This window comes from Ursus maritimus, unplaced genomic scaffold, assembly GCF_017311325.1.
Source record: "Ursus maritimus isolate PB19 unplaced genomic scaffold, ASM1731132v1 scaffold_24, whole genome shotgun sequence".
NCBI classification, from domain to species: Eukaryota; Metazoa; Chordata; class Mammalia; order Carnivora; family Ursidae; genus Ursus; species Ursus maritimus.
This window is the reverse complement of record NW_024424897.1, coordinates 21,315,688-21,342,794: the sequence shown is the minus strand read 5'-3', so window position 1 is coordinate 21,342,794 and position 27,107 is coordinate 21,315,688. Positions and strand designations below refer to the sequence as shown.

General features: G+C 46.0%; 3 protein-coding genes and 1 long non-coding RNA gene across 6 annotated transcripts in view; 3 read left to right on the top strand and 1 right to left on the bottom strand.

The window, feature by feature from the left end:
* Window positions 1-5,489, top strand: part of WIPF2 (WAS/WASL interacting protein family member 2) — a 45,224-nt gene extending 39,735 nt beyond the window's left edge. Inside the window, exons 7-8 of the mRNA XM_040640668.1 lie at window positions 265-366; window positions 614-5,489. Of these exons, the coding sequence (XP_040496602.1) occupies window positions 265-366; window positions 614-654 (143 nt within the window). The 3' untranslated portion in view covers window positions 655-5,489. The remainder of the gene's footprint in view (window positions 1-264; window positions 367-613) is intronic.
* Window positions 764-19,414, top strand: CDC6 (cell division cycle 6). 2 transcript variants are annotated; one of them, XM_008689427.2, is made up of 12 exons: window positions 764-834; window positions 9,227-9,414; window positions 11,110-11,391; window positions 11,516-11,715; window positions 11,962-12,137; window positions 12,545-12,651; window positions 13,098-13,237; window positions 14,399-14,499; window positions 15,648-15,712; window positions 18,148-18,350; window positions 18,788-18,928; window positions 19,241-19,414. In XM_008689427.2, exons 2-12 carry the CDS (start codon window positions 9,240-9,242, stop codon window positions 19,328-19,330), a joined length of 1,680 nt encoding a protein of 559 aa, XP_008687649.1. In that variant the 5' UTR covers window positions 764-834; window positions 9,227-9,239; the 3' UTR covers window positions 19,331-19,414. The 2 variants fall into 2 exon arrangements, with proteins under 2 accessions (XP_008687649.1, XP_008687641.1); XM_008689419.2 differs by lacking the exon at window positions 764-834 and adding an exon at window positions 8,246-8,346 and having other exon boundaries at window positions 19,241-19,413.
* Window positions 7,497-25,491, bottom strand: LOC103661757. Of its 2 annotated transcripts, none has more exons than XR_568250.2 (4): window positions 25,184-25,491; window positions 22,141-22,307; window positions 8,742-8,833; window positions 7,497-8,400 (listed from the first exon to the last, which is right to left on the bottom strand). It is a non-coding gene; the product is annotated as an uncharacterized LOC103661757 (long non-coding RNA). The 2 variants fall into 2 exon arrangements; XR_568243.2 differs by having other exon boundaries at window positions 7,497-8,356.
* The window catches only part of RARA (retinoic acid receptor alpha), a 45,774-nt gene continuing 43,836 nt past the window's right edge, over window positions 25,170-27,107 (top strand). Inside the window, exon 1 of the mRNA XM_040640661.1 lies at window positions 25,170-25,191. The gene's annotated coding sequence lies outside the window, so the exon portion shown is untranslated. The remainder of the gene's footprint in view (window positions 25,192-27,107) is intronic.

Genomic DNA, 27,107 nt, shown 5'->3' with positions numbered 1-27,107 from the left:
CTGATTTTTGGTGGAAAAATTTGAAGAACTAATTTGAAGACTCAATCCTTAATGTAAAGAGCCTCTGAGCATATCCTTTGTGCGTGCAAGGTCCATAGAAAGATGCTGTTGCTGGCCTCAGGAACCTTGGTTTAGTGGGCCAGGCAGGCCCTCATGGTCCATCAGAATTTGAGGGAGATAGCGGGGCGGGGGGTCAGAAGTGGTACAGAGTGTGTGGAAGCACAAGGAAGGGTGATATGACTTAATATTCTGTTCCTTTCCCAGATGATTTTGAGTCAAAGTATTCTTTCCATCCAGTAGAGGACTTTCCTGCTCCAGAAGAATATAAACACTTTCAGAGAATATATCCCAGCAAAACAAACCGAGGTGAGAAGAGTAGTCCATGAAAGTTTTTTCTATAATTCCATAGAAAGTAGAATTGGTATGTTTTTCTTAGATTAAAATTTGCTTCTTCTCATCTGCATTTTCTTAAGAAAACAAGGAAACAACAAAACCAGTCCCTAAATTTTACAGGTTAGCTTAAAGAGCCTGTCTCTTGTATCAGGAATGTTTGGGTTATTCAGGGTTTGGTGGTTGACCTTATGTATGTGGTTTTCATTTTTATATTTTTCAGCTGCCCGTGGAGCCCCACCTCTGCCACCCATTCTCAGGTGAAGCCTGGCTTGGTCCTGTTCCTCAGGAAAAGGATGGACCCTCTCCTCTGCTCAGATGGTCCCTTCCATTCCCCTGAAACCTGCATGAGAGCTCCTGACGTGTTTCTACAGTGCAACCCACCTCTAGACACCAAGCGTCCTCCCCACTCACCTCCATCTATGCATCTCGTCTCTAGACTTGGTGATTGGACTCTTTATATTGACACTAGGGTCTCAAGCCCTGCATCCATCCCTCCTCTCGCAAGCCCTGCTAGCCAGATGAGGAAAAAGCTTCCATGTCTCCTGCTTTCCTCTTGGGGAAAGGTGCCTTGTTGTGGTGAATGAACTCATTGTTGGAGCAGGGTGGAGAATTGTACTCCTACTTTCTCCTACCCACTGTGGGGGAAGTGTGGCGGGTATATTATATTTCCTCATTTAGGAGGCTGGCATGGCCAGGACTTCTGGGGGTGGGCATTTTTAGTGAAACAGGAAAGGAATTTGCAGAGAAGTGATCTGTTTTAAAGGTCAAGTTTGAAGAAAGGGCAAAGAAATGGGTCTGCTTTCTTTTTAGGGGTATTTTGGTTTTGCTCTCACCCCACCCCATGCAACCACCCAAGGGAAAAGTTGGCTATTATAAACACTAAATACTAATCAGTTGAACTAAACACCTAATAAAAAGAGAGGGAGAAATAAACTGGGGATCCTCTTAGAGCTAGTCAGTTTCTCTGCAGCAAAGGGACCAGGAGCCATTTGTGTCCTCTGGGACTCCCTGCCTATTTGCCTGTTTCCTCAGGGTGCTGAGGCTGAGGGCTGTTATTCCTCTCTGCACTGCCCATCCCCTCAAAAGAAAAGTCACTTTGATTCCTTATGGATTCACAAACTCCCAAAAACCTGCAGTGGGAGGTGGAAAGATAGGGAGTTGGCCTTGACACCACTTAAGTCTTTTCTGACTGGCCCTGAAGGCCTGCTCAAAGACTTTAGCCCCTGATGGGTGCCCAGGATGACGAGGGAAGGGTGAAGCACCTCGTGGAAGGGATCAACTCTGTGGGCTATGAAGGACTTTAAAGCCTGCTTGTTCCAAAGTTCACAGCCCGTCTGACTGAGCAGGTACTTCTCTTCCTGTCTCCATTACTCTTGCCTTTGCAAGACTGCAGGGGTTAACACAGCAGAATAGAGAAGGGTGAGGAAGCTTATGGGGACAGTCAAAGATTCCTCTGTGCCAGGAAGCACAAAAACTTTGGTGAGGTGTGCCTCAGTCCAGTTGGTCTTCCTTGGCAGCCAGCAATATGTTTCTTCGTCTTCCAGGTCCTAGTTCAAGGGCACAGAGGAAATAGAGGGTCCCAGTGTAGGTAGGAACTGAGCTTGGATGGTGGGATGGGACTTCACCATTCTCCAACAGCAGGATGAAGCTCCTGGGCTCTACACCTGGGATGGTTTGGTTTGCTACAACTCTTGCCAAGTGCAGGGACTGCTCAAAGCTTGGAGTGAGAGCAGGGAAGGAGCCAGGGCTGTTCCTTGAAATGGATAGGGAAAGTCAATTAAAAATTTTCACCAGGTACATCACAGGCTTAAATCGCCTTAGGGACCTCTTCAATCTGTTGTATCACAGACTAAGGATCTGTGCATGGTGCCCAGAGAAACCCAAGTCTTCCTGTGCCAGATGGGAGAGCTCTCAACTTGGGTTCTTTGTACAAGGTCTGCTATCCTTTGCCATCCCCTGGACTACATCGACTCTTGGGACAAACCATGATGAGGTCTGTCACCAAACCTTTTCTGATCATTCTCTTTATCATTTTTATTTTCAAATCTGTTAGCAGTTATCTCTCAGCAGTATCCCCAGCATTCTGAAGCCAGTAGTGCTGAGACAGGGCACGAGTGGAGGGAAAAAGAGAGAATACAAGAGTTAACCCTGCAGCAGAGTTCCAGGGGAGATGCTGACCAGTTACTGAACTTGGACTGTGAAGTCTTCCCATTTGTTTTTGAAATGGGAGTTGATGCCTTTTGTACAATATTATCAAAGTATATCCTTTTTTTTTTTTCCTTTACTCAAACATAGAGCATCAAAGTAAGTATCACAAGTAAAAGCCAAACCCCAGCTTTTCCCTGGGGCTGATATCTTCCTCCTCTGTGACCTGCTGCCCTTCATATTCCCCAGCATTTGGACTGTGTCACATGGGTATTGATTGTATTCTCATTTTCTTGGCCTCATGAAAAAAGGCCCGGGCCTAGATCTAATCAGAGGGATTTTCTTCTTGAGAGCATGTTGATGGCACAGTACCTATTTAAATGTCTTTGCCTTATACATTATTTGGTCCCTCTGTTAATAGATTTATTATCATGTATATTTACTATTGAAGAATGGGAATGTGATCCTTATAGTTATTGATCTATTTTGTATGTTGTAAAAAGCTTGTAATATAGATTTAAGGTGGGCTGACTTCAAGAGCACTAAAACTTCTCACCTTTTAAACTGCTCTTTTTATCTGCTTGTGGGAATGTTGTCTCTTCAGTGGAAGATTGGGTGGTCTCATGTTGAGACTCTTGCCCAGTCCCATTAACCTCCTTATTCCCTCCCAGAAGGAAGAGACATTGCCCAACTAAGCATCAGGAAGCTGTGTTATAAGCCCTTGTGTGGATTTGGTTTTATGATGTTTTTCTCTAGTGGGAAAAACTTAGTTGTTTCTTTCCACCCTTTCAGGGAAGCAGAGCAGTGGCTTCCAGGTTTTTAAATGAGCTAGATGCCCCCTTTTCCCCACTCTTCTTTGGTCACCAAACTTGGATCAAATCACTTTGATATTCCAGGTGTGGCTTTTCTGTTTTGGGGATTTCTTCCAGCTGCAGCACCCCATCATCCTCACATCCTGGGCTCCCAGAGTGAGGGTGCTTAGGGCTACCCCACCTGATGGATGTGAGGCTGCTTGTCTCCAGAAATGCATCCCAGCCCTCCCAACTGGCCAAGGCAAGGAGACTAGCCACTGGCCATTGCACTGGGGGCATCCCCTCACCCCACAGCTTCCCAACTTGAAATCCAGATTTACCTCCGGAGAGAGGTGAGAAAAATTGTAAATAGACTTGCTACAGAGCAACTCAGGGTTGGGTGTGTTTTAATTCTCCTGATCACTTGAAATAATCTGTAGGCCGAGTGCTTATGGGAGTGGGGGAAAAATGTGACTCCAGGGTCCTTTCCTTCTGCAAAGCTCTGGGGGTGGAGTATAGGGCATCTGAGGCCCTTTGATGGCACTACACTGAGCTGTCTGTCCTTCTGGAAACCCAACCTACAATCAACTGCAAATCCAATTCTTCACATTCCAGTTGTAGCCTTTCTTTCCCTATTGAATCTCAGTCCCTGGCAATGTGGCCAAGGTGGCTTTCTGTAAGCTGCCCTGATTTAGGGAATGGAAGGCATTACAACTCTGCCTTCAAGACTCCTCTCTTAAAAGCAAAATGAAACAAAACTACAGTCACCTTCAAAACACATGCAAAAAGAAGGATAACTGTTTAACTGAAGGAAGGATTTGGTTCCATTCAACTCCACGGTCATCGTGCCTTTACTTGTGTTAGATTTCTGTGCTTTCTTCCTCTCTCTCTTTGAAGCAATTAAAATCTTCCTTGATAACGCTTTCTTTCTATGCTTGTTTCTAACAACTTAGTGGGTTTCCTCTCTAATTGTCTTAAATCTCATTCCACTGGTGGCAGAGGGGCCAAGCCTTCTTTTCTCATGTCTAACCTTTGTCCTTTCCCATGGGGACCAGCATGGAAGTCCTAGTCAACACTGAATAAAAGACTAGAGTGACGTGTTCAGTGTGTGTGTGTGTGTGTGTGTCCATCTTTGCATGTGGATCAGTTTATTTTCTTTAAAAAAATAATTTATTGTATGATTTATTTTGGAGTTATATTCCAATTGCAGTGCTCCCTCTCCCAATAAGCAGTGATTCCCCCCTCCCCCCTCCCCCACCCCTCAACAATGTATAATCTGGTCTCAGGTTGGATTCTTTGGTACATTTCTTTCTTCTGGATGCTGTGCAGTTTAATTAAACCTTGCTTAAAAACAAAAAAACCTGAAAATTGTGTACTCTTGTCTGGAACACCACCTCCAGTGGTGACATAGGGAGGGGAGAACATCTGTTGCTTCCGGTGAGTGTAGTGGTTTGACTCTAGAACCTCTAAGAAGGTAGCCACACTGACGGGCAGAAGCATCTGCAGCTTCCCAGGGGTCTTACCTCCTCCCTTCCTGCTGTGTTTTGAATATCACAGTTCTCATTAACCATGCCCACCTGGGTGACTCTGGTAGTTTTGGTCATCATTTATGTTTGCCACCTACCTTCCCAATGCCCATGATTTCAGGAGACGCTCTGGCCTTGTGTCCTTTCCTTACATCTCTTAGGGTTCTTTCTACCTGTGTTGCATGGCAGATTGTCCCATTGAGGTATGGAAGAAAAGGTGGGGGCAGAGCAGACAGACTGTGTGTGTCTATTTTTACTGGGGGTGTTGGCTTTTATTCTTCCCTGCTTTTTGTGTTGCAATCTTGGCTGGCTTTCTTGAACTTTGACTTCGGGTGTGAAAACTGAACCAGACATTCTCTGCTTACTGTGGTCAGCTGACATAATCACCACTAAGACTTAATGAGCTCACCTTGCACTTTCATCACTAGGAAAGGTCTTGAAATTATTTCCCATACTGATTCATAATGGGTGTGTGTATGAATCACTTTCACATAATTTAGATATAAAAACCTATGAGAGGGAGGGGGAAAAAGGCCTCCTCTCATTTTCATCTATACTTGCCAGATTGGCTGAATCTCTGATTATTTGACCCATCATTGTTATTAATATGATTAATAAACTACCTATTTATTGATTTAATTGTCCTCCTGTGACTTTAAATAGCCCCCAAACGGAGCTTGCCTGAATGACCCTCAACTTCCTAAACCACAGGTTTCTCTGTCCTGTTGGGGTGGTATTGCTAGTCTGTGTGTGCATGCATGCGCACACACACAAAAAGATACTGGACAGGTCCTTCCAGTGTGATTTGATTCCTTCCCTCATGATACTGTGTATCAGCAGGTGATAAGGACACTACTCTCATTACTGGGACACAGCTGTTTACTGTGAATGTTTCCGTTTTAAGTATTGCTGGCCTGGCCCAGCCACAAACTGTGACTTGCTGCAGGCGTGCTGCCTGTCTCTGACTTCCTATTACTCTCCAGACAGAGGTAAGAGAACTAAAATGTCAACCTCAGGATCCTAACCACCCCAGAGGATAACTACAGAGAAATGCTTCGCATCTGACCTTACTGGAGCCCAGTCTGGATCGCTTTTATGCATAATTGAATTCATTTTCCGCTCCTAGGTTTAGGGGTGTGAGATTTAAAGGACTAGATGCTATCCAGCCACAAAAAGTGTTCATGAAAAAGGTGGAAATTCATTTGGCAGGGATGTCCTTTTCGTTCCTGCAGCAAGAATTTATTGCATACTTTACTCTGTGCCAGGCACCCCAATATGAAGACGAATAGGACTGGCCTTTGCCTCCAAGGAGCTCGGAGTCTAGTAGAACACTTCAGGCAGCTACCAAGAGAAACCTATGTAGGTTATTAAAAGGCTTTATGGCAGTTAGCCAGGGAAGGTGGGTGGTGTGTGGCATTCCAGACAGAGGAAACAGCAAGGACAGAGGCCCAGAAGCAAGCAACAGTCTGGTGGCATGTGCAGCATGTTCATGTAGTATTGGAAAGGGAGAGATTCACATAGGTAACTTGGTAGAGACCTTTCAATCAGGACCTTCCGTGATTCTCCGCCTGCTTCCACAGTGGTCATTTAATATTGTAGGCTTCCCCTGGACCAGTGATTTATAGGCTTCAGGATGAATACTAAGTACTCATTGCTTCCTGGGCTCCCTCTAGCCCACTGAAACCTAGGGCGGTTTTCACCACTATCCCTTAAACCTGCTGGACGCACGTTACCAGTCAAGTTATTAAGGACAGTTTTTAGGTGTCCTGGTTATCAAAATACATGAACATTGAAGGTTGCTTCCTGGGGTCTGCTGTTCTATTAAGAGACCAGAAATGCCATCTGGTCGAAAACCTCCATTTTATGGAAACGCTTATCCCATTCACTGCCGCTAATGTCTGTTGTAGTTTTCAGCTCCTAGAGAGCCTTCCCAAGATGTGCTCCCTCACCGTCTCTTCCTATTTATTTATTTTTAAAGCTTTATTTAAGTGTACAGAAGGCTTTCTGTTTAGGACCTGCATTTAATACCTCCTCCTATGTTTAAGTGGTCAAGTGTTTGAGCTCCTGTCAGACTTCCTGAGTTCAAATGCCAGCTCTTCCACTTACTGGTTTTGTGACCTTGGGCAAATTTACTCAACCCCTCTATTTCAGTTTCCTCATTTGCAAAATGAAAATAATACCAACTTAATGCAGTGCTTGTGAGAATTAATAAGGTGGTATAGGTAAAATACTTGAGCTCAGTGCCTGGCATACATTGAACACTCAGTATTTGTTCTTATCTCCTGTATGAACTAACTACAATTAACTGGCGATTGTAATAGCATTGTTTTCCTGTTTCTCAGCTTCATTATTCTGTTTCATTTGAAACTGAAGGATGAAAGATAAATGCTTGCCATCGCCTAGAGTTGGGTTTTGGCCTTCAAGGGAAACTGAGGCTTAGCTAGGTTATTAGCTTTGGAGGCTGGCCTGTAAATTACTGCTCTAATTTATATTTTTCATTAAAAGCTCAGCTTGCCTCTTCTTCTATAGCGGTTTTCCCTGGCCCTGAAACCCTAGTGTTTAGCCATAAAACAAGGTTTTAAAATTAAGAGGCCATAATTCTCTCAACTCCCCACAATGTGTGGATTAATGGAATTAATGATAAGGGGCACAGAATGTTATTTTTATTTTTAACAAAAGCAAAGACCTGGCCCTATTTCTTACCTTTGAAACACAAAGCAGGGAGATAGTGTGATGAAGTGTAGTGTATTTCTTTGTGTATGCGTAGAACTTGACAAAAAAACACTGGGTGTCAGGAAGTCTGGGTCCTAGGCTCTTCACCGCCACCAAGATGCTATGACCTCTAATTAGCCCTCCGCACGGTGGCTTTGTGCTTTGCAGGGTTGAACATTAGGTAAATAAGCTCCTGGTATTCTGCCTGGCACTCAGAACCGCCCCCCGAATGATAGGTGTTACATGGTAGCTCGCTGAAAATGTATCCCATTAGGGTAATGAAAATGGATACGTCTGGCCGCGAGAAGGCACAACCACACCTCTGAACCTCCCAGGAAGAAGGGCGTGGAAACAGAGTCGCGTGCAGCTAAGACTACATCTCCCGCTGCCTTTTGCGGCGATCCTGGTTCGTCCTACCCAGAATCGCGCCCTCTGCAACCTTGCGTCTCTCTGCGGAGGCCCCGGATGTAGAATCCCTCTCAGCTCGGTGGGCGTGGCTTCACGATGGCTCGGAGACCTGGGGCTCTCTTATTGGTTGTGGTCCTTCCAACTGGATTGGACGCGAGGGAGGGGGCGTTGGCCAAGGCGCGCGGGTCTCTAGCGACAGCCAATCAGAAGCCTGGTCTGCCTTTGGCGGGAGGCGGTAAAGCTGGGGCCTTGTAGATTTGGCGCGAGCGCGGCTGGGCTTTACTGCTGCTGGTGTGTAGTTTATTCGGGAGCTTGACCTGAAGAATCCCTGAAGCCGTGTGCGAGAGACGTGAGGAAGAGCCGGCACTGAGGTGACTCAGCCTTGTAAGGTGGAAAGCAGAGGATTGCCTGGGGAGGCCTAGGGTCTGGGAGGCAGCAGAGTTGGGAGAGGGGCTAAGGCGAGGGCCGCTGCCTCCCTTGAGGCCCAAGGTGAAGTGAGGGGAGACGAGCTCAGATCGCCGGAGGTCTGAGGTCCGGGTAAGGGAAGGAGTAGGCTGGCAGTCGTGCGTGGAATAAAGGGGCTGAATGTTGTAGGAGGGAGATGTTCCGGGGTGGGGTTGGGAGGGTGTGGGGTGGGGACCGAGTGCGGGCGGAGGGCAGACCGTAAATGTGGCAGGGTGCTGGGCTAAACTGGTGATAAAGGCACACCCCGTGCCTGGAGTGAGGGAATCAGAAGTCCTGTAGAAATCTATTAAGATAAACTTACTGCATCACTCGAGTGGTTAAGAACTTGAGCTCTGGAGCCAGAATGCCTGGTTTGCTATGACTTTGGGCCTCTGTGCCTCCGAGTCTTCTCATCTGTAAAATAAGGATAATAAGAGTGTGGACCTCTAGGGTAGTTGTAAAACTTAAATGAGTCGGTGCCTAAGGGGAGCCTGGCTGGCTCAGTCGGTAGAGGGTTCCCCTCATGATCTCGGGGTTGTGAGTTCGACTCCCACGTTGGGTGCAGAGATTCCTTTAAAAAAAAAAGAATAAAATAAAAGTAAAGTGCTTATAACAACAGCGTTACACATAGTAGGTAGACAATAAGTGTTCTTATTGCTCAGATTTGGCTATGAAGCAGAATTGAGTGCTAAAATATTGTTAGAATTTACTTATGAAATGCTGATCATTGGTATAAATTCCATGTTAGCTATTTTTCCTTCACTCTTACATATTGACTGGCTGTCCTGTTCTCTTTTTTGTACCCAGCCGTGTTGCCATCATGCCTCGAACCCGATCCCAGTCACAGGTTACAATCAGTTTTCCAAAAAAGAAGCTGTCTCGGACATTGGACAAAGCTAAAAACTCCGGCGACACCAAACTAGAACTGACCAATGTCCAGGCCACCCCCTGTTCTTCCGTAAAAATTCTGCCTCTCAGCCCCAGAAAACGTCTGGGTAAGCTATCCGTTAAATAAGTACAACTTTTTGGTAGCTGTTGACCTCTCTTTCCTCAATAATAAGATGCCTAGTCCTTTGAAGCAGCTTCCTAATAAGTTCAGGTAAGACCACTTTGTCACTTTGGTTATTTTCAGAATGATTGCTGAGTTCATTTACTGAACTTCAGAGTTAAGCCACTTGTTGAGATCTCTTTCTGAACTGCTTCACAGTTCTGGTGTTCAATTCCTTAACTTTGAACTTAGTTCTGTCAGTGTTTTAAATGACTTTGCAGTTAGCTGTCTTGTATTTTGAAGCTTTCACCTCATTAGTGGTGAAATTAAGAGAAGCAGGTGATATTCTTGTTTTAGAACACTGGTTGGTAATCCTTTTTTGTTTTAGATCATTTGTTTTTGTTTTTAAAGATTTTACTTATTTATTTTTGCAAGAGAGAGCAACCACAAGCGGGGGTGAGGGGCAGAGCAGGGAGCCCAGTGGGGACTCAATCCCAGGACCCTGGGATCATGACCTGAGCTGAAGATAGACGCTTAACCGACTGTGCCATCCAGGAGCCGAGATCATTTGTTTTTAATGAAGGGTGATGTGGAGACATTTTTGGTTGTCACAACTGAGGGAGTGCTACTGGAATGGTGGATAAAAAGGCCAGGGATCCTGCTAAACATTTTACAATGCATGGGATGGCCCCCAACAAGAATTATTTGGTCCAACATCCCAATGGTGCCAAGATTGAGAAACCTTATTTTAGAACAATCTTAAGAATTTTCATCCCACCAAACCCCTTTGCTTTCTACCAAATAGTTGTAAGATTCAGTGGTGCCATCTGGTGGCCAATAATTGCTTCTAGATGAGAGGCATTCTGTTTTGGTGGTTTTGACTATAGAAGTTTGCCTCCTGGGGCGCCTGGGTGGCTCAGTCTTTAAGCTTCTGCCTTCGGCTCAGGGCGTGATCCTGGCGTTCTGGGATGGAGCCCCACATCAGGCTCCTCCGCTGCGAGCCTGCTTCTTCCTCTCCCACTCCTCCTGCTTGTGTTCCCTCTCTCGCTGGCTGTCTCTCTCTCTGTCAAATAAATAAACAAAATCTTAAAAAAAAAAAAAAAAAAAAGGAAAAGAAGAAGTTTGCCTCCTGGGGGACCTGGGTGGCTCAGTCAGTTAAGAGTCTGCCTTCAGCTCATGTCATGATCCCGGGGTCCTGGGATCAAGCCCCACATGGGGGGTCCCTGCTTAGCTGGGAGCCTGCTTCTGCCTCTGCCTCTCCCCACCGATTGCGCTCTCTCTCTCTCAAATAAATAAAATCTTTAGAAAAGGAAAGAAAGAAAGAAAGAAAGAAAGAAAGAAAGAAAGAAAGAAAGAAAGAGAGAAAGAAAGGAGGGAGGGAGGAAGGAGGGAGGAAGGGGAGGGGAGAGGAGAGGAGAGAGAGAAAAAGAAAGAGAAAGGAAGGAAGGAAGGAAGGAAGGAAGGAAGGAAGGAAGGAAGGAAGGAAGGAAGGAAGGAAGGAAGGAAGGAAGGAAGGAAGGAAGGAAGGAAGGAAGGAAGGAAGAAAAAAAAGAAAGAAAGAAAGAAAGAGAAAGAAAGAAAGGAAGGAAGGAAGGAAGGAAAGAAAGAAATTTGCCTCTTTCTGGGAATAGCAGAGATCTTTGCAAGTCCTTTTACTGTCCGCTACTATGAATGACCATGTTTTGATTTTAATATATTTCAGGTGATGACAATCTGTGCAACACTCCCCATTTACCACCCTGTTCTCCACCAAAGCAAGGCAAGAAAGAGAATGGCCCCCCTTGCTCAAGTTCACCTAAGGGGCGTAGATTGGTATTCGACAATCAGCTGACAGTTAAGTCTCCTAGCAAAAGAGAACAAGCCAGAGCTCACCAAAACAAAATCCTTTCCTCAGTTCGTAAAGATCAAGAGATCACAACAAATTCTGAGCAGAGATGTCCACTGGAGAAAGAATCTGCATGTGTGAGACTGTTCAAGCAAGAAGGTTCGTTCTTACATGGCAACTGTTAATGCAGCCTTGTAAACAAGGCTGGTGACCCCAAATGAAACCCAGTGGATCTTCTCAGTCACCTCTGTTGTATCTAATTGTCCTTTCACATCTGACACAGGCACTTGCTACCAACAAGCAAAGCTGGTCCTGAATACAGCTGTCCCGGACCGGCTGCCTGCCAGGGAAAAGGAGATGAATGTCATCAGGAATTTCCTGAGGGAGCACATCTGTGGGAAAAAAGCTGGAAGTCTTTATCTTTCTGGTGCTCCTGGAACTGGAAAAACTGCCTGCTTAAGCCGAATTCTGCAAGACCTCAAGGTACACTGAGAGTCTGAAATATGGTGCTCTTGCTAAAATGACATTTGGTTATTAAGGGTTAAGAAAGGTAGACGTGCTTAGGGGATTGAAGTATCCCCTCAAATAAGATGTTTTTAGTTTCATTGTCTAAATCTTTCCAAATGAAAGTAGAGCTTATTCTCTTATATGCTGTTAACTCCTCAAAGACTAGGTTCCATCAAACCTTTATCTGAGGGGGAAATATCTTTCATGTTTGCATTTTTCTAGAAGGAACTGAAAGGCTTTAAAACTATCATGCTGAATTGCATGTCCTTGAGGAGTGCCCAGGCTGTATTCCCAGCTATTGCTCAGGAGATTTATCAGGAAGAAGTATCCAGGCCAGCTGGGAAGGACACGATGAAGAAACTGGAAAACCATATGACTGCAGAGAAGGGCCCCATGATGTAAGTACTGCTCTGCTGCATGTTCTGTGAAAATCTGCAAGGTCTGCTGCCCACAAACTCACATTCTAGTCTCTTGAATTTATCAGTTTGTACAAGAAATGAACATTTCCTGTATTTGCTGTACAAGAGGTGGTTACATATGCTTAAAGGGAAAGAGAAGAGGAAAAATACAACTTCTAATTTTAAATTGGAAAAAAAAATGCTCTTAAACTAATTGCTTGAAAAACCTGTATCTTACTTTTGTGTGATGGTGGGGCTATCATTGTAACAGGGACTGGAGAGAGGACAGACTAGGACCTTCAAACTGGTGTCAGCTGTAGGAATGTGACCTGGAGTCAGCCCAGATCTAACAGATGGGAGAGTTAGGAAGGTGAACATGGATACTAATTGTTTGTCTTTATACGTAGTGTGTTGGTGCTGGACGAGGTGGATCAGCTGGACAGCAAAGGGCAGGATGTATTGTACACACTGTTCGAGTGGCCATGGCTAAGCAATTCTCGATTGGTGCTGATTGGTTAGTGCTCAGTGGCTAATGTTACAGGATGGGTCTAAAGAATTCTTTTTGTAATCGCTTCATCTTATCACCTATTTTATCTTAAGCCAGCTTTCTGCTTCCTTATCAAAATGAAAAAATTACTATAAAATAATAGTTTTAATCTAAACTCAACTTTGTTAAGTCTAAATAAAAATGACATAATACTTCATTTCAGAGACAGTTGATTTTTGGAGTATCTGGTCCTGCTTATCAGTGAACAATTCTAAACCTAACTTGAAAAGAGCATTCTAAAATGACTATGTTCATCTAACCTAATAAGTGTTGGGGTGGGCGTGAGGTGGCAAGTGGAAGCAACAGTTAGAATGCTGGGTTATAACTGGAAATTGTATTCAGCTTTCAGGGGGTTTAATTTTCCTTTGAGATGACTTGACCGTGACGATTGGTAATATTTATCTCCTTCTCAGGTATTGCTAATACCTTGGATCTCACAGACAGAATTTTGCCGAGGCTTCAAGCTAGAGAAAAATGTAAGCCTCGGCTGTTGAACTTCCCACCTTATACCAAAAATCAGATAGCCGCTATCTTGCAGGATCGGCTTGATCTGGTAAGTGCCACCCATTGTACCGCATTATGTGTCCCTTGGATGGGGAAACCTAACAATCCTGAAATATTTTTGCTTAGAGGGGCACCCGGGTGGCTCAGTCAGTTGAGCATCTGACTCTTGATCTCAGCTCAGGTCTTGATCTTAGGGTTGTGAGTTCAAGCCTTCTGTTGGACTCCACACTGGGTGGGGAGCCTATTTAAATTTTTTTAAAGTTAATTTTTTTAAATATTTATTTATTTATTTATTTTGCTTAGATTGCTTTCCTCAGCAGGGAGTTCCTGTGGGCCATTGTGAGAACATTTTTATATGAATTTCCACCCAAAGCTCCATTTATTCAATACTTCAGTGTTGGAATAAAAAGAAGAGAGGAGGGGCACCTGGGTAGCTCAGTCAGTTAAACACCCCACTCGATTTCAGCTCAGGTCTTGATCGCAGAGGTGTTGAGTTCAAGCCCCACAGTGGGCTCCACGATGGGCAGGGAGCCTACTTTTGAAAGGGGAGGTGTGGTGCCTAGGTGGCTCAGTTGATTAAGCCTTTGACTCTTGATTTCGGTTCAGGTCACCATCTCAGGGTCGTGAGATCCAGCCCCCTATGGGGCTCTGCATCAGGCTTCAGGCTCAGTGTGGAGTCTGCTTGTCCCTCTCCCTCTGCTCCTGTCTGGCACCCCACTTTGGTACATGGGAGCGCTCAAATAAATTTTTTTTTTTTTGAAGAGAGGAATCACTCAATACTCCCCCAACCCTTTTTAAGTTTATTTGTTTTTAGTAATCTCTACACCAAACGTGGGGTTCAAGCTCACAACCCCAAGATCAAGAGTCACATCGTCTTCTGACTGCACCAGCCAGGTGCCCCTCAATACTTTTATAATGGCCTGTAACAATAGGGCCCGTTTCTTTGGAAAATGACCAAATAGATTTCAGTTTAGTTTTGCTAATTTCTGTTTGCTTTTTTTTCCCATTCGTGAGCCTCTACCACATGCCTACAAAATGTTTAAATGTGTGAAATTTCCATTTATTTGTGAGCAGAAAAGGCATCTCTTGGACCTAAAGGGTGACCGGTCAAGTTTAGACTTGAAATGTGAAAATATTTATGTCTGGGACCTAAATTACAGAGAGGGAGAACCTTATAGTTCATGCTGTCATCTCATATGTCTTTCCAAAGGTATCTAGAGCTCAGGTTCTGGACAATGCTGCAATTCAGTTCTGTGCCCGAAAAGTCTCTGCTCTTTCAGGAGATGTTCGGAAAGCGCTAGATGTTTGCAGGTGAGTTATGGCACTGTTGGCTGCTTTTATTAAAAAAAGAAATGCTGTTAATTGTCTCGTGTAACTCAAGTGAATGTGGCTTAAGAGGCCGCATTCTGCCACTTTTTACACTCAGAAAGGAGGACTTGTTTCTCAGTGGGGAGCTCTGCATTTCCACCGTGTTAATGTCTGAAACATTATCAGTCCATTACCTACAGAGGGAGAAACAAATGAGATGTTGCTGGCACTCCCTGTGGTGATTATAGATTGGTTAATTACATTTGTATTAAAAAAGACTCCAGTTTACTTTTCCATTAGCTGGTCTCAAGCAGGTTTATTTATGGACCTGAACCATCTTTGCCTTTAGACTTTTTTTCCTTCCTTTGCTTTTGTGAGCACCCCTTCCTCCGGTTGGTGGTCCCCCACACTTGTACTCCAGACCTCTCTCTCCCTTCCCATCCTCTGCCCCTCCTGCTGGGGAAAGCCTCTGTGTTGACTGATGAAATTCCTTCCTTCCCAGTAGGGACACTGGGTCCATTAAAATGATACTTGCTGTGCTGGCCCGCTGGTCCAACCTCCCCCTACTGCCATGCAAAAGATCCAGGTCTGGCTTATGGCTTCCTGTGGGCAAAGTGCTTTGGAGACAGCAGTGGAGAGTAAGCTCTTCCTATTGCTAGATGGCATGATCCTGGATTTGAAAGTTTCCCCTAGTCAGCAAACTACTTGAGTAAAGACTGCAGCTATGAGCAATAGTCATGTAGGCTGGTGTGGTTTAGCCTACGCATATCATATGAATATAGAACTGAGGACTCCCCTTTTAGGTCCAGTGTGTATGGGTGGTACTGGCTCTCTGTAGGCAGTCACCCACCCACATAGCCTCTCTCCTATCCATGATATTTTTTCCTCCTTCAAAATGTTATTATTGGCTTAATGTATGATGACCTACTTGGCATCTATTAAGAGGAAACCATATAGTGTTGAAAGTCTCTCCGATTCCCTGGTCCATGAATTATTTCAAGGCAACTAAGTCCCCTTTAGCTGAGACATAAACCAGTTTTGTTTGGGGGCTTTAAAATTATAAAACATGTGTCTGTTTTTGAACTTGGTGGTTTGATGTGGTGTTTGGTTTGGCTCAGCCTAAATTAATTTTAGAAATATTTTTTTTATAGGAGAGCTATTGAAATTGTAGAGTCCGATGTCAAAAGCCAGACTGTCCTCAAACCGCTGTCTGAATGTAAGTAGTTTATCTCTTTCCCATCTTCCTTTATAATTGGAAGCTTAACTTTTCTGAGGAAAGAGGTAGAAAGATGAAATGACCATAGTTAAATCCATGCTTACCCTTTTCTGTATGTCTGTGTTTTTTGTCAATTTCATCTATTTTACTTCAATCTGGCCTGTCTGTACTATAGTCCTTGCATTGCTGGATACACATTCCCCGGGGTGTTACATAAAAGGCTGGATCATAGTAAGTTTTCTTTCTAAGCTCTAGAAATGAACATTGTGGACGGTAAGGCTTGATCAGCTTCTCTCTGGGTTCTTCTGTTGAGTTCACTTTAGGTTTTTTTTTTTATTTTTTTTATTTTTTTTATTTATTTATTCGACAGAGATAGAGAGAACCAGCGAGAGAGGGAACACAAGCAGGGGGAGTGGGAGAGGAAGAAGCAGGCTCATAGCAGAGGAGCCTGATACGGGGCTCGATCCCATAACACCGGGATCACGCCCTGAGCCGAAGGCAGACGCTTAACCGCTGTGCCACCCAGGCGCCCCCACTTTAGGTCTTGATGTAGGTGAGAGGAAAGTAAATAAGAGTCGGACAGTGAGAGAATCCAGTTCAACTTGGGATATCTCAAGCCTTCAGACAAGTCTGGGAGTGTGGAGGTACAAAGATGATATTGCTACAGTAGGCTGTTATAAAAATGACAAAATTATTTTCCTTTCCGTTAGCCTTGTTCTCTTAGTCATGGCAGATGTAAAATGGCCATGAACTACATATCTTGTCAGTATTTAATATCCAGTGTTAATCTTTAGAAACAGGACAGTCTGATTTGATTGTTTCTTTCCTCTTTCACTCCACTGGTTGAGAGTTATCAAAATTGTTTCTAGCACTGTAGTTCCACAGAAAACATTTTCTTTCTTCCTTTCTTCTCTTCTTTTCTTTTCTTTTTTCTTTTCTTTCTTCCTTTCTTTCTTATCAGTTTGTTGAAAGAAAATTAATAAAAATATTACACAAGTAGCCAAACTGAGTGCTTAGGCTAATGGTAGGTAATATATACCAGTGCATGGATTAGATACTGGTTTCTCTTTAACTTTTCAAATTATTCCTTTTTCTCCTACCAATGACATTTTAGGCTTGTCAGTGCCCCTGTGAGCACCACTGGCACACACATAGCTAAAGGAGGTTGTAAGTTTCTGGCATAAATTATTAGACTAACCTAATTCCTATCTTTCGACCTCTGGTATGTGTGATTGGCTTTTGATGGTTCTAGAAAGCTATATGGAGGCTGACTTCAACTAAATGTAAGAAGGCACTTTTTTTTTTTTTTTTTTTAAGAGAAGGGGAGAGAGGGAATCCACAAGCGGGGAAGGGCAGAGTAAGAGAGAGAATCTTAAGCAGACTCCACACTGCAGGGCTCGATCTCACGACCCTGAGCCAAGATCCAGAGTCAACACTTAACTGACTGAGCCACCCAGGCACCCCAGGACGGCTTCTTTGACACATAGGTGGGTTCCCTAGCTTTGAAGATATTCAAACAAAAGCTGGATAGATGATCACTAGTTGGGATTGTTTTGGGTAGGGAGCAAGAAGAGACCTCTAAATTCCTTTCAACTTGAAGGTTCTGCTACTTGATCAGTGATCTCTAGTTTTTCCACTACTTTTAGTTATTTGCAACATCCCAGTTATGGTAATGAAATAGAAGCAGATTGCTCTGGGGCAACTGCACGTAGTCTGAGGAAGTAGTTTAGGCAAAGGTTGTTACAGAGCAAATCCCTTCTCTGTCTTGCAATTCATGCATCTTCAAACAATGAGGCCATAGTCCTAGGCATCTTGTTGGCAGTTCCCCAACCTCCGGCCTCTGAGATGGTGCTATCTGCTAAGATATCCAATGACATTTTCTCAAGTGTTGCTCTGTCGTGGATCGTCTTAGGCAAGTGAACCAAACCTCAAAGGTCATTTGGGGAAGCTATCTAGAGGACTTATGTAGGATTCACTTTACTATCCACAGTTAGCCACTCATTTGAAACTATTAGGTAATTCTTACAACTTTTTTTCCTTTCTTAATTACCAGGCACAATCATCTTCGCTTCAGGGTTCTGTACTTTTTCATCTTCAAGATATTGGGAATTTCCAAGGCGGAATACTGTAGTCCTCTGTCTCGTCCTTATTCTTTCATGAGATGGATTCTGTCTCTCTGACATGAAATTGCGTTCTGCAGGACAAAATAGCCTACATTCTACGCAGAAAAAACAGATAACCCTATTTTCCAAGTCATCATCTTTCTGAAGATAGCACTGTCTCTCATCCTTTGACTTCTGGTTACAGAGTTGGAACCTCTGCTTTGCCACCACATGACTGCACTTGAATTTTCTTCCCCCAAAACTTAGTATCATCTGTCTCAGTACACACAATATTTTAAAAATCTAATGAAGCCTGATTTATTTACTTTTTAGGCAGGTCACCCTCTGAGTCACTGGTTCCCAAGCGGGTTGGTCTTATTCACATATCTCAAGTTATCTCAGAAGTTGATGGTAACAGAATGACTTTGAGCAAAGAAGGAGCACAAGATTCCTTCCCTCTTCAGCAGAAGATCTTGGTCTGCTCTTTGCTGCTCTTGACCCGGCAGCTGAAAATCAAAGAGGTCACTCTGGGGAAGGTGAGTTGAGAATCTCAGCAGATGGAACTGGGGTAGAGATGAGTATGCTTTGCAGAGCAGATGTTGTCCAAAGGGCCTATCATGCTCCAACTGATAGGAATTAAAAGTGGGTTTTTGAAAGGAAGAATAAATACTGGTCCCATAAAAAAGGCAACTGATTTTATTTCCCTTGGGTTGTGGTTGAGAATTTCCCATTCATCTCCTCCCCTTCATTTCTACCTTTTCCTATGAAACATGTAAAGCTCCTCTCCTGCCTGACGGGAGAGGTTTTGGCAGTATCTACAGAATGCCTGTTCAAGGATTTTATGGAAAAGAGGGAAAAATTGCAGTATTCAGATAACTTTTATAAATGCAAATTCACATTTTTTAAAAAGACTGTAAGACTACAAGAGATAGAACTTTTAAACAACTTTTGTGTTCTCCCTTGTTTCTCCCAGTTATACGAAGCCTATAGTAACGTCTGTCGCAAACAACAGGTGGCAGCGGTGGACCAGTCAGAGTGTTTGTCACTTTCAGGGCTCTTGGAGGCCAGGGGCATTTTAGGATTAAAGAAAAACAAGGAAACCCGCTTCACAAAGGTACAACTAACTGCTTCTTTGTGACAATGCTTTTAATTGCCCTGTTTTGGAGAGCTTATCTTTTTTTGCTAAAGTAAAGATTGTAAGTATGACCACAGTTAGGTAAACAATTTGTTTTTTGTTAGGTGGAGTTTAGGATCTGTGAGGATGGGACTGTGGTATGAATGAGATATTTTCTGCAGGCCATTGAAAAAGCAGCGTTTAACTTGCTTGCCTCTTGGGACAGAAGTTCAACATGGTAGAAGTTCATGTAATAAAAGCTTGGCTTTTGTGAATTCTCCACCATGAAAAGTCCGTTTCTCTTCTTTCCAGGTGTCTTTGAAGATTGAAGAGAAGGAAGTAGAGCATGCTCTTAAAGACAAAGCTTTAATTGGAAATATCTTAGCTACTGGATTGCCTTAACTTCTTTTCTCTTAGGCTAATATGCTACCCGCAAGTGTCCAGCTGGCGTTTTGAGAGCTCCGGAGTCTTCATTTTAGTACTTTATCCATTCAGGTCTGAAAACAAATATGACCTTTTTTTTTTTTTTTTTTTTTAAATTTTATTTTATCTTACATAATCTCTACACCCAACATGGGGCTTGAACAGAAGTTGCATGCTCTTCTGACTGAGCCAGCCAGGTGCCCCTAAAGATGGCCTTTTGTAATGTGAAACGGATATATTTTAATCTATAGATTCATGAATATTAACACTGAATGATAATTTGGGGTCTTATTTTTATGCATTAAAAATCACCAAGTAGACTCTTTTTAATTATATTCACTACTTCCACCTCTTGTGTGTCTCTAACCAGTATGCTTACATTATAGTACACAGGATTTATGTGGTGGAATGTGTCTGTATTTACCTCTTAGTCTCTTCAAGCATTGATGTATCTTAAAGAACTTTGGGGCTAGAGTAAGAAGAATGAAAAAGGACATTCCAGGAAAATAAGCAAGTCTACATGGAGATCTGGGGGACATTTTGATCAAAGAATTTCTTTTTGGAGTATACTGTGTTCGCGTTGCACATACTTCCACATTGTGACATTTTAAAGACTCATTGAGTTTCTGGGGCACTCCCAAGGTTGCGGGGGTGGTAGAAAGAATGTAACTGTACAGATTGTGAATATATTTATTTCCAAGTTGCATTCTTTGTCTTTTTAAGCACGTACATTTCAAGAGAGCTCAGACTTTCAGCAAACAATGTGAAAATTTCTCCCCAAACTGTCGCACAGTCTTAGCCGCCCTCAGATGAAGCCACTTGTTTCCAGATGCCTTCATTTGGGGTTGGATTTTCATCTAAACCTCAGATTTTTCCAGTCTTATTAGATAAATTAATCCATATGGCTACTCAAGTCTCCCCTTTTCTGGGTTTGGTTTCCAGTGGCATTCAATAGTAATTTGTGGCGGGGACACCAGAGGGCACCATGATAACACTGACGGCCTTGAAAATGCAGGCAGTGGGGCTGGGGTAGTTTTGAGGGAAGGGAGAGAAAAATTAAGTTTGATCCTTTGGGAAGATTGCTCTACTTTTATAACTCAAGCAGATGCTTGGAATGCAAACCATGTGTGATAGGAAGGGTCCGAGACCAGTGACCAAGTCTGTGCTGCTCCCTGAGCTCTTTGGCCTCTCTGACATGACTTGAGTTTAGGAACCTGATATTGTACAAATGATCTGTTGGCCACTGTTTCATTCATGCTGCCCACTGTATCCTTGCAATGTGATCTGGGCCGCAGCAGATGGTATGGGATAGCAGGACACGCAGAGGGAGCCCTCTGAAATGAACACCACCGGCCAGCGGGTGTGGTAGAGCAGAGTCTGCAGTGGAGGCTGAGTCTGAATTGGAATGTCGTTCTCGCCTTCTCACCCTGACTAGAGCGCTCACTCCCTCGGAGGGTCACTTGTGAGTGGAAAACACAGTTCCATACCTAGAAGCCCGAGAGTGTCTGGGGCTACAAGGGTTAACAAGCATAATTGCAAAGATTGTCCGAAGGCTGATGGAAAGCAGAGACTGAATGGGATTGAGAACAGATGCGGGGCTTGATTTAAATTACATTTTATTGGATGCTGCAGCCTTAAGAGACGTGACTGCTTTACAGTTTGTTTCCACACTGTGGGCAGCTGCTGTCTGTTCTGTGTCCACAGTAGGATCCTGCCCAGAAAGGAGCGGCCTCCCCACCTCGTTGTGTTTGAGGCTTGGCGCCTTCCTCTTAACTTAGGGCTTGAGTCAGGAACATGGCTTGACTCGCAGTGGGGCTGCTATGTATCCTCCATGGCTCGGAGCCAAGATCGCATTTGCAGATTCAAAAGGGCCAAATTTCTTTCCCCTCTACCTCTTTTCTCTCCCTTTCCCCTGGTATTTGGAAATAGGGTTTTCTCTGTACTGGGTGGTTAGTTTCCTTTCCCTCAGTTCTCCCCCCACTGTCAATTTCTAGGTCATTGCTGCTCTTAAGACTTCAGCAATTGGAACAGGGTTGGTTCTGTCAATGATGCGTGAAGCAGACTTAGAGTCCCTGCTTGGCTTCTGCTGCCCTTGTGGGAGCAAAAGCTGATGTATGTTTGTCAGTAGAGTCTTAAGTGTAATTCAGACAGCCGGGGCGCAGACCGAGAAGAGGAAGAAAAGTCCTTTCCTTGCTGGCTTTTCCCACTGAAGCTGAGAGCTATGGGAAGGTAGTGGGATTTTTAGAGGGCTGGGCTGGGCTTGTGGTTACTAGTTTCTGCCAGGATCGTAGCCTGTTTCACATGGAGTAGAGGCGAAGATGCTGACCCACATTCTTCCTCTTGAAGGTGGTAGGCTGTGTGTCTATATCCTGATTTATATTTCTTCAAAGAAGCAGATGAAGCTTCCATAGAGTGTTAGTGGGTATTGCCATGGAAAGAACATAGACACAATAAAATTGGTGTGAGTTTCAACCCCAGAGCTGCCACTGACATTTCTGGCTCAGCGAAGACTTGCCTGTGGCTAGATAACTAACTGGCAAGATGTGTGAGGTCCAGGCTTCCCAGAGATCGAAAATGTTGGCAGAGCCCTATTTGCTACCCACCCCCCCACCTCCGTTCCTTTACTCCCTGCCTTTATTAAGTGCCCTTTTAAGATCTACCAGTGAGACCTGGAAGGGAGGATCTGTAAGGGATATATCTTGGGGATTTTCAAAAATATCTATTGAGACATGTCGCCTTGACTACCAAGGGAAACCAAAAGAAAGAGCCAAGTTTGAGATGTTACTTACGTTTGTGTGTGTCCGCAGCACTCAGGACAGGGTCCGGGACCTGGTAGGTATTCAGTAAACGATTGTTGAATGAACCGAGAAAGGTGCCGCTTTTCCCTCCATCTCCGGGCCGTTCTCATGGGGAGCTACACATTGCTGGTGTTTCTGCACGGAGGTGGAGCGGGCCCCTGCAAAGGAAGGGTGCTCCATCTTACAAGATGTGTCTTGACACATTGTGGAGCGTTTATTGGCCTCGCAAACGCGTACCCATCGCTCCCTCTGATGTAGTGGCATTTTGCTTGAGGCAACTTCCGTGTTGCTCCCAGGAAGCCTCGGGTTTGGGGAGAGAGTCCTAGTCCTGCCTATGGGCTGGAAAGGTGGGGGCCTGTCTGGAGGTTCCTGTGTTCTTAGGGACCGGCCAGAAGCTGTGCCTCTAGTTGGTAAGGGATCGGATCGGGGAGGAGCACACCTTTAGTGTCCCACTTTTTAACTCTTGAGCAAAGTTGTGATCTCGGGTTCCTCCTGAAAATGTAAGGGGCCCTCTAATACATCCTCTTGTAAAGCTGCAGACAGTGCAGGTCTCCCTCTTCTCAGAAGTGCATTCTGTAGGGGGAGAAGGTGTGCCCGCTGGCCTCCCTTGATTTTCAACCCCAGCCCCAAGGCACTGGCAGTAGAAGCTAATTGGGTGCAAGGGGCCTGGGTAGAGGCTGTCTGAAGACTGGCGAAAGGAGAGAGCCAGCTCCTTTTTAAAAAAGCTCTAATTGAGTTCTGAATCAGCCTCCCTCTCTTTGATCCCTCCTCTGTTTCCCACACTGCCTGAAAGAGCTAGATCAGCACTTTATAACAAGGGTGCGCCTGCTGCCCACACCGCCCCCCTCTCCCGACGCTCTCCGCTGCCGCCATCCACTGCTTGTCTCCTTCAGTTAAGATAATGAAGATGCTGAGAGATAAAATGTGTATTTAATAAGGGTGGGGGTAGGGAGGCGGAAAGGGGCAGCCAGGGCCTTCCCTAGTTTGGGGCCTAGCCAAGACTCAAGCTGAAAGCAAAGCTGGAGTAAGACTTGGCCCCAGGGTGTGGGGGTTTCTGGGCCTCAATCCAGCTGACTTCACTGCCTGCTGTTTGCCCTAAATTCCCCCACCTCCACCCTCTCACCCCCACACTCCTTTCTTTCCTCTCTCCTTGCTCCTAATGGGGAAAGGGAATCTTGCTTCTACTTTATTTTCAGCTGGTAACTTGGCCTTTGGTGCGGTGCCCCCCCACCCCCAAGTCAGCTACAAGGTCGGACTAGGGCAGCCCCCTCTAGCCTAGGCCTGTAGAAGCCATGGGTTCGCGGTGGGGGGTGAGAAAAAGCTAGAGTTAATGAAGACCAGCTGCTAGTCTGGGTTCCGCCTGCAGTTAGCTGGAGGCCAGCCTTTGGTGGTGGTTGGAGGTAGTGGGGTGCATGACCTCCATCCCTGGGCACCAGGATATCCTGTGGCAGCTGAGGCTTGTGCTCCTCTCTGAGCTCGGTTTTATCCTTAGCTTGTAAGAGAGTAGTCTGTTTCCCTGTTGCCCTATTCCCCTCTCCAAGTAACACTCGGCCCTTATTGGGCTTTATAACTGTAGTGGCGGCCCAGCTGAGATCTGAGGATCTCCAAGTTCTTTTGTAAACACTCATTAACTGCCTGGGAAGAACCGAGTCCTGGTTAACAGCTGGGAGGGAACTGAGGCACGTTAGGGAGAAAGGCTTGACCTGAGCTCACCCCATGGACTCCACCCTGGGGCCTCCATCCTTCCTGTCTAGCTCCTTTCCTCAGTTCTTCCTGAAAGTCAGAGAAAGAGGTGGATCCCACTTCTGCCCTCTCCCCTTCTAGGAAGAGGCCATGCTTTCTCCCTGCCCTCGAATCATCCCTGACTTCCCCTGGCCCTTCACCCCATGACACTTGCCCTCCTCTGCCACTGCGGGAGATCTGTGCAACTCTCCTTGCAAAATATTCTCACTCCGGCCCTCTGCGGACCTCCCATCCACCTTTTCCCGCCCACCAGGCCCAAACCCCAGTGCCTCCTTTTGAGCTACCGAGAAGATCGCCGGTCTTAAACTGGGTCTGTAACCTTGATGTGGATCTAATTGTGCAAAGAGGCCCCTCCGCCCCCTATATTTATCCCAAATGGTACCTGGGAAAATATTCTGTCTCTTCACCGTCCATATTCATTCTGGTAAAGTTTCAGGATCCTATTCAGGGCTGGGTAGTGGCACTAGGTCACTAGTTGACCCCTAAGTTCTGCATCTCGTTCTTCCACTGGTGATGGGTATAACCAAAGTCCCCCAGCTCCACCTGCTCACACTCTCACCTATATGCGCATGTCTGCCCCCTTCAACGCACTCCCAGGTCCACACACTCCCGCCAGGGTATGAATCTCTACCAGTTTCCAACTGCCATCCATGTCTCACTGCCCTGTTACTTGTGGGGGCTGAGGCGGTGGGAATCACCCCCCTCCTCCCCTGGGTGGCCTCCTAGGTATTTAGGAATAGTGGGGAGGGATCTGGAGACTGTGATAGGTCTATGAGGGGGAGGATAGGAGTGAGCACCTGTCCAAAATGAATGCCTCTATCCCCAAATTCTCAATGGCTAGGCGGCTTAGCAGGAGTGATAAGGAAGGAAATCTTAACCCCTATATTCAGTACCAAAGCCCAAATCATCTGCTGGGCTGGGGACGGGCAGGGGCAGGAAGAAATGTCTTTTTCCTCCTGTCAAATATTATCCTATCCTCTGCTAAAGTCATCCCTGTGCTGTGTATTTGAGACTGAGGGCTGTTCCGGTCCCCAGCCCATGACTCAGATCGCCGGCTTTCTCCCAGTGAGTTCCTTCTGCCCCATCAGTCAGCTCTGCACCCGCTGACCCAGTCAGGGCTGGTGGAAGAGGGCGGGGAGAGCCTAGTGTTTGGAGAGTGGGCTTTAGGACCCAACGGGAACCCGTGCCTCTTGCAGCAGCCTAACCCAGAAGCAGGGGGGAATCCTGAATCGAGCTGAGAGGGCTTCCCCGGTTCTCCAGGGAACCCCATCGCCCCCCTGCCAGCACGCACCTGAACAGGTAGGACCGCGCACACCCCTTCCCAATTCCCCCTCGGCCGCCTTCCGCCGGGCGTCCCCGCTGCTGATCTGGTCGTTTCCCTCTCGCCAGTTCAGGCTTTCCCCATCCCTCCTCCCCCACTGCTCACTGTGGTCCTGGGAGGTGGGGGCCTGGGAACAGTGGGGTGTCTGAGAGCTCGGAGCCCCCGCGCCCTGCAGCGCCCTTCCTGCACTCGCCCCAGGCACTGCCCGATCTCAGGCTAAGAATGGAAAGTGGGGGGAAGGTCTGCCCAGGCCCCACGCCCTTGCACCCTCCTTTGCAGTATTGCTTAATGCCCCTTCCCCCACCTCACCTCGACCGGAGAATTGGCAGTGCCGGGGCAATCGCGGAGGGAGCCGGAGAGGGACCTGAGCTCCCCGGAGGATTTCTCTCTTGCTTCCTCCTGGCCTCCCAGCCCCAAGAGCTCGGGACTTCGGTACCCACCCACCCCACCCCCAGCTCCCTACTCACCTTGGAGGGGAACTAATGCCCCTTTCTAGGCGCCTCTCACACTTGGGTGGCTAAAGGCTTTGCTGGAGGGTAGTGGAGGTTGGGAGTGGTTTTGGGTGACCTGTTCCTCTAGGGAAAGTTCTTTCAGCTTAGAGCCCCCATCCCTGCCAACACCTCAGCACCTATTGCAAAGACACCCCCCCCCCCCCGCCCATCTATAAGCTTTGGATAAAGGTGGCTGTGTGCATTGAAGGGGAGAGGTCCCAGAGTGTGGCCCAGGCCAGAGTAGGCTCAGCCCAGATGGCTGGGGAAAGGGGTGTGGACGAGATCAGGGAGGCCACCCAGCCATGCCAGCTCCCTGGGTTTCTTGGCTTTCAGAGCCTCAGGCTCCTGGTGTTACCCCGAAGCTTCTGCCCTCCTGCCGTCTCTCTGGGAAAGGGCTGAATGGCACCTACTGTTTACGGTGGCTTATTTTTCCCTCCAGTGGGGGGCTGACAAAGCCTGATCTCGGAAGACCTAGGGCATCTCATTCTGGTTTAGTGGGTTTGCAGAGGGGTGTATGACTTGTCTGAGTAACTGTGTGAATGTGTGTATCGCCTCTGAGCGTAGCTGACTGGGGAAGAGAGTGATAGGAAAGACTGGCCACACTTTGGGGGAACCCCTCTAGCTCTCTGTGTGGCGGAGTGGGCAGCATGTCCCCATCTGGTCACTCTGTCGAGGTGTGGGGTGTGCTTTGCATTTCTCCATGACTCCCCGGGGCCCCTAATGGTTGGTTTTGGAGGAAAGGGTGGATAATGGAGTGACTTCAGACTTAATTCTGCCCTTGACCCAGGAAGCAGAGATTCTCAGTGTGAGTGGGTATGTGCATTTATACTGAAGGCTCAGTTTTTCCTTTCTTTCTTTCTTTCTTTCTTTCTTTCTTTCTTTCTTTCTTTCTTTCTTTCTTTTCTTTTCTTTTCTTTTCTTTTCTTTCTTTCTTGTTTTGATGAGACAAGAAAAGAATTTATTTCAGTGAGGCCAACACCAGGAAGACAGCAGACTTAGTTTCTTCATTTGTAAAAGTGGCTATCAGTAGCAAGCCCCACTTGCCTGATAGGGACACCTCCATAAAGACCCTGTAAGACAACGTATTGGACAACCCAGTGCAAATGGTAGTTATGGCTGGGGGAGGAGAGGAAGAGGGGGTTCTAGGACAGGATTCTCTTCCTAAATCTAGGTCAGTCTCTCTGCCTTGGCTTTCCTTCCCCCCATCCTTGCCCATCTGTGGGGTGGCAGAACCAGGCAGGCCATTCCCCCCAGGGCTGTGGAATTACCCTAATGCAGGTGGTAGCAGTTGCCAGAGAGCCTGTGGTCAGAGAGGACAGATCTCTCCACCAGGCTTTTCTTCCTCTGGGGCTCCACACCTTCTCCCCTGAGCTCCGTCTCCACCTTCCTTCTGCCATTCCTGC

What these genes read in the sequence shown, in the direction of transcription:
- CDC6 (XM_008689427.2), top strand. Translation starts at nt 9,240, where the DNA reads ATGCCTCGAACCCGATCCCAGTCACAGGTTACAATCAGTTTTCCAAAA. An exon ending in GAATTCTGCAAGACCTCAAG is followed by an intron (nt 11,716 to 11,961) that starts GTACACTGAGAG and finishes GCATTTTTCTAG; the next exon opens with AAGGAACTGAAAGGCTTTAA. An exon ending in AAAGCGCTAGATGTTTGCAG is followed by an intron (nt 14,500 to 15,647) that starts GTGAGTTATGGC and finishes TTTTTTTTATAG; the next exon opens with GAGAGCTATTGAAATTGTAG.